Raw genomic sequence first — 6,594 nt, 5'->3', positions numbered from 1 at the left:
AATGCTAAAATTATTCAATTTTAATTTTTTCTAAACTCATTTTATTTTGTATCATAAAAACATCAAAATAAACAAGTGAATTTCTGACTTTTTAACTTCCCGTAGGGTATGTTATTGTAATCGTCCAAAAATTGAAAATGAAAATTTTTGCATATCTTCACGTTTTGAAGGTTTCTGAACACTTTGGCATATCTCATGTCAAAAAGTTTTCAAAAGTTTTTTTTTCAAAAAAGTCATTTTTTTTTTCAAAAATATAAAATTTCTCAAAAATCTAATTTTTTCAAAGTTAAAAAAAAATATAATCTTTATAAAAAAAAATAATTTTTAGTGCGGAAAGTTTCAGCAATTTTTTTAAGGCACAATGCCATACACCACTAGTTACCTTTTTAATTGACATTTTTTATTATTTTTACCTTTGCCAGGGTAAAGTTTCAGTTGGTCTTTTTACACCACCTACGTGTAAGCTTTAATAAAAATTATATAAAACACGGTTGAATCTAACTTTAAATTAGCAATACATCTTATAAAATAATTAATTAACGTACACTTAAAAATTATATTATGATCTCGTAAACTAAGCAACAGCTGTTGTGCAACATCACTCGTGCGACAACCAACCTAAAAAACAAACAACGAAGAAAAATACTTATATTATAAATTTTCAAACATTGCCGTTTATTTCTCGATAGCGGAGTTTCTTGATTTAAAGCGATAGTTGATCACACACATCTTTTTCCCTCTATTTTCAAATATTGCTGTTGAAAAATTCTTAACTTTACTAGCTTTTGAGATATCGGAAGTTAAGGCCCTCTACCCTATTATAAAATATAGTTTTTAGTGAATTGCTACTGGAAGTTAATTAAGTTAAAAAAGCAATTTTAGAAGCAATAAATTGAATAAATAGTTTCTCCAACTCTGCTGATGAATTTTTTTAACGAAACACCAAATAGATTGAGACATATACAGTGATAAAAATATTAATATATATATATATATATATATATATATATATATATATTTATATATATATATATAATACATTGAATCTTTTTACTCCATGGCCGTTCCAATTCAACCCCCCTATGGGGTAAAAAGGACCAGGTGGTAAATTTTTTAAAAGCAGCAAATAACACATTTCTACAATGATGAATTAGCTAGGAATTTGACTGATGAACATACTCAGATTATTGATTGTTTGGTATGCGTTCTTTGTTGTTCTACAATCGGTTGGAATTTCACAATATAATTACTCAAAGCTAAATTGGATCGTTGTGCTTCGCCCTACCCTAATTATAAAATTATATTTTGCTATATTATCGAGCACTTTTAATATTTTGTGCCTGTGGATATAAAATCTCTGAAAATATGTAGTTTATGAACATCAATCGAAAGATAATGATTACTAAAACAAAATCTGAGAGCAAGAAACCTCATTTTATTTTTGTAATATTCATTTACAATATATGCTTTCACAAAAATTACACATTGAATGATGCGTATCAAGTGTTTACAGTTTGCCATTATGTAGATATGGGGATATCATTTTATAATTGTCATTTTATGACATATGACTAGAATGTCGTTTTCCATTTCTTCAGATTTATTTCACAAAGAAATATTAGATACATCTAAAATATTAACACAATATATTTTATAACCGCATTTGAATATTTAAATAAGCTTTATGCAATTTATTTAAAATTATTATATAAAAATAAATATATAGATTTTAGTACTTTTTCAAAGCTATATCATAAATAAATTTTGAGATATCATACATGATAATTTAACTCTATCTAATGCACGATAACAACTGGCTTACATTCCATACTATAACTTGTAACGTTCTTCATATACCACAATTATTAGTTAATGATGATTGCTAATAAAGAATAAAATTGTTCAAAAAAAGTAGTAGTATAACATATAATTATATTCAGTCGAAACTAATAAGAATGCGCACTTAATTCAAAATAAAACATTATTGTCAAAGTTGTCAAGAAACTATTTCAATAGTTTGAAGCTCTACGCTTGTTTTTGTGGTATATGATATTATGAATTCAAAACATAGACAAACATATGCATAAATTACACAAATTTTGTTAAAATCTTAAACAGGATATGAATTGATAGAAATATTTAACATCAATAACATTTTACACATGTAGTATTTAATTTTTTAATCTTTATTTCACTATCATCGTATACTAATTTGAATGGTAAAATAATATGAACTACTTTCGAGTTTTCTGTTGAATAATAGCTGCCATATTCAAAAATTGTCTGCAAATGTTTGCAATTCTTATCTTATTTAAAAGTAAGGTGCAATTTTCAAACTAGATAGTAATTTTTACTTTATATAATTTTCGGTTAAAATTTTTTATAACACATGTTTGGGTATTAATTTTGTTATAATTTTTGACAGCCATAGAATGAACTGAAAACTCAAAATTTTATTTTGACAGTCAATTTATTGCTTTTAAAACTGTTTATACATTGCTTTTATGATACAAGTTTTAGTCGCAGTATGAAATAACTTTTAATTCTCAATTCAAAATTTTAGATGTGCTTTTGCGCATTATTATGATTGAAAAATAAAAACTTGGTAGTGTTTTGCGTTTATATTTCATTGATCTCAAACAAACTTAAAATTCTATAAGTACTTATTAATAAAAATATTTATTAATATTCAACGTAAACGATAGTATCTTTGCGAATAGTGAAATAAAGTTTAATTTATTTTTTCAAATTTTAATATAAACATTTATATAGTAGTTATTCGTATAGGTATATTTTATGTACTTGCATAAAGTTAAGTCTTTTACCATTTATATTTACGAAAATTTAAACATACATTGTATGAATATGCATGAAAATGTTTTCATTAAAAGTAATAAATGCATCATTCCAAGATTTTTAGACGTCGCCCTGTCGGATTGCTGCCTAATCATATAATTTATATTATCTTTCGTCCGTTTTTTCATGTTTGAAATATAAATTAATTTTTAGTTGTAAATAACGGGATAAGGATAAATTATATAATACTGTAGTCAATCTTCAAGGCTTTATACACTATTTTACATAGTACTAATATTTAGATTACAGCACATTAGTTTATGGGCTTCAAATTTCTAACCACCCAGAACTGTGTATTTTTGCATAGAATTTATTATATAAATAATTTAACGTGTATATATATAAGAATATATATATATATATATATATATATATATATATATAAACATATATGGAGAAGATTTATATTTTGTTCTGTGATTTATAGTAAAATGCATGGATTCATTACTCTGTTAGACCTTTGATACAGTTTCTTTTCCTATAAAATCAAATTTCTGTTACCATAATAAAGCTTTACCATCCGTTTCATACCTTGCTGCTATAGTAATATACACTATGTGCGTTGACATCATATATTTTTACATAATGCAAAATACTTTTTGTAACAAAGAGATCGTAATATATAAATATCATGAATAAGTCAATTTATATACAATAATTTTTGCAGTGACTCAAAAGGATGATTTACGTCAAAATAAATAACTATTGATGATATCCGAAAATAAAACATAACTTCTACTTTTTATCAATTTTGTTTTCTATATTATAAATATTTCAAAAAATATCATTTTAATATGTGGTCGATATTTGCGACTAAAATATATTTCGGGCATTACCAACATAAAAATTAGTTCCATAGTCAAAACATAAGTTAAAATTACACTTACTGGGTTGAAATGCCCTAATAACATATATTTTGAAAACTTTTTGAAGAAGAATAGATCTGTTGAATACCAAAAATGAGATATCTAAGATAGTTAACATTTAAAAGATGCTTTTAAAACAACTCAATTTTAAACTTGGAATGCTGTTCATAATTTATATATGTATAGGAGGGTTATACAAGTAAGTCCTGGGGTACAGGTGCAACCCAAGTCAGACGATCAAAACAAAAAATATGAGAAATTAAAATTTATCAGCATTTGATAGGATTTAATGAGCAACAGAGAAGGCTTTTTATTACAGTCCTACAGGATAATTGGCGATTAAGTGCACTTTTTGCATAAAAGGTCTTATGTTTAGCGTATCAGAAAAATATCATTCTTTCTTTTCCTAAATATAAACGTTTTTCTCAAGAATTGGCACAATATAAAATTAATATAAAGTAAATACTATAAAGTTTAAAAAAAAATAACATTATTTCTGTTAGAAGTGCATCTGTATTATTAATGTAGCAATAAATTTGGAAAGCATTCCAAGATAAACTATTAATTTTAAACAAATGAATTAGAAAATAATTTTTCTTTTAAATTATAATCTCAACGCACATAATGTTTCATTTCGGGGCCTTGTTTGAATTTATCGTTTGCGCTTGTATTCCGCGAGACAGGGATGTCTGGCGCATTCCGCAGCGGGATCTGGCACCGCGTGCAATTCGCGCATTAGGCCGAGTGCATCCCTCGCGGCTCGCCTGCACTCGCGTTCGCCGCTTGCTCCCGAACATATTGAATCTACTTCCGACAGGTACAACATGTCGCAACCGGTAGTTCCAGATGAACCCTGTAGCGAAAATAAAATAACATAATATTGATCGTTTATCGTTTCAGTCTATATATTACAATAAATATAGGGTGAAGTGGACAGACGTGGGCCACAGGCTGGAGTGGGCCAGCAGAATAACTCTAACACTAGTAACATGTATGACGAACCGCGCACATATTTATCATATTTTGATACTTGCTCAATTTTAAAAAGCATTTGGAGGTTATAAACCTACTCTCTCACTGTAGAGAGAATTTCGTTGAGGAATTTTTTAGCGTCGTACGCTCTTACGTGATTTGTCATCGAATTTTCACGAAAAATATACTAGTAAATATGCAATATATTGTATAGACATATAATGTTAGAAATGCAAAGTAATTTTTGCCGATTGTTTACCTTGTGTTTTTGTGGGATGCATATGCAAAAAGCGCGTTTGCAGATAGAAGTGGGCCACTATTTATGGACAGACATAAGTCACTTGCGCAATGCCGTTCTTTGCACAGTAAAATATTTTTATTAAATAATCGAACGTCTTATTTACTTATTTTTATCTCTTCAGTCATCATGCCTCCTAAGAAAACAGAAAACTCCAAAAAAGTGGTGAATTATGAACAGTTGATTATTGCTTTGAAGGAAGTGAAAATAAAAAAAAATCGGAGAGTGTTGCTTCTGCTGTTACCAACGTTAGCAAATTGTCTTTTTATCGCCTCAATACATCCCCTAAAGACAGAGAGGTCGCGGCAGAAGCAGCACAGGGTCAAAAATTTCAAGTACCAGCGTAAGTTCCCAAGAAGGCCAATATTTCATAGTCAGCAGTGAAAAAGGCAAAAAATGAAATTGTACGATTTCTTCAAGTGTAGACAACGATTTTGGCATGATTTGCAATAATTGATGTTGGCATAGCTGTCAGGAAAAAACTCCTTCGAGTGCGATAACTACGACAGACCCTTCCACTCGAAGCGCGTGGATATAACCAACTTGCGACTTGTTGACGTGCACCAATTACACCTAGAATCTGTGCTTGATTGTTGCAAAATGTTTTTTTTTTCAACAATTTAATCATTCCAACTTTATTACTTCTTTTCCTACATTAAATGAGCATTTTTACTGAAGTCACTGTTTTTTTTCAATTTCTGCCCTTCATTTCGAGTCAACGATTTTGAGTTTTGTTAATTCGACAACAGATTCGTAATCAGCATATTTGAAAATTCTCAGAGTAAGAATTTAAAGCATATAGCAGCATTTTTTCAGATAAAAATTTGGGTGGCCCGCTTCTTCCTACATTTTCGAAAAACAAGTTAAATACACTTTTTCTGCCATTCAAAAAAAGAGATACTTTCAAACATAATTGCCAGCATCTGCTATGAAAAAAGTAGCATTTTATAGTACCCTTACAACTACAAAAAAAAATTAAGAAAATATTTTCATTTTTAACCATTTTACATTCAAAAATAAAAACGTGGCCCACTTCTGTCCACTTCGCTATACTATAATTCCAAAACCTTGTTAGAGAATTTCCAAAGGTAGTGATACAGAAAATAAAATATTCTGACACAGTTATATTATATATGAAGTACAGTGGAATAAACATCTTCTGTGCTGGGCTCTTATACACACGTTGCTAAAATACTTCGACATGGAAATACAGAGAATATGAATTTCATATACTTTTATCTACTTCTTTCTTGATTTTAAGATAATTAAAAAAAACTGTAAATTCCAGTTCAAACAAGATTGTAAAACAAACTACAATACATTGACAATACGAACGACTACTACATACATTGTTGGAAAAATCTATGCTATGCGAATAAATATCAGTTTTTTTTGGCTAAAAAGGTATAATTCAATTAATTTTTACTCACGCATAGGTAGCAAATTTGATGCATTGTACACAGCGGCAAAAACACATGCGTTCTGTCTCCTGCCCACACATCGATATTGCGACAACGAGCTGATATAGATTGCACTATAGGACATTCTTTTCCTTCGTCTTCTATTAAATAAAAATAATATATTATTCATAATTTTTTTGAT

General features: G+C 28.5%; 2 protein-coding genes across 7 annotated transcripts in view; one reads left to right on the top strand and one right to left on the bottom strand.

Annotated features, from left to right (window-relative positions):
- The window catches only part of LOC113374566, a 220,891-nt gene that overhangs the window by 41,148 nt on the left and 173,149 nt on the right, over positions 1-6,594 (top strand). The gene's annotated exons all lie outside the window — the stretch shown is intronic.
- Positions 4,245-6,594, bottom strand: part of LOC113374564 (myb-like protein X) — a 36,229-nt gene continuing 33,879 nt past the window's right edge. Inside the window, exons 5-6 of the mRNA XM_026614536.1 lie at positions 6,423-6,553; positions 4,245-4,575 (exon numbers count right to left, since the gene is read on the bottom strand). Of these exons, the coding sequence (XP_026470321.1) occupies positions 4,375-4,575; positions 6,423-6,553 (332 nt within the window). The 3' untranslated portion in view covers positions 4,245-4,374. The remainder of the gene's footprint in view (positions 4,576-6,422; positions 6,554-6,594) is intronic.

Source organism: Ctenocephalides felis, unplaced genomic scaffold (assembly GCF_003426905.1).
Source record: "Ctenocephalides felis isolate EL2017-DRISC unplaced genomic scaffold, ASM342690v1 CF-g0.4_SCAFFOLD_01886, whole genome shotgun sequence".
Taxonomy (NCBI): domain Eukaryota; kingdom Metazoa; phylum Arthropoda; class Insecta; order Siphonaptera; family Pulicidae; genus Ctenocephalides; species Ctenocephalides felis.
Note: the sequence above shows the minus strand (reverse complement) of the source record. Positions and strands in the feature narration are given on the sequence as shown.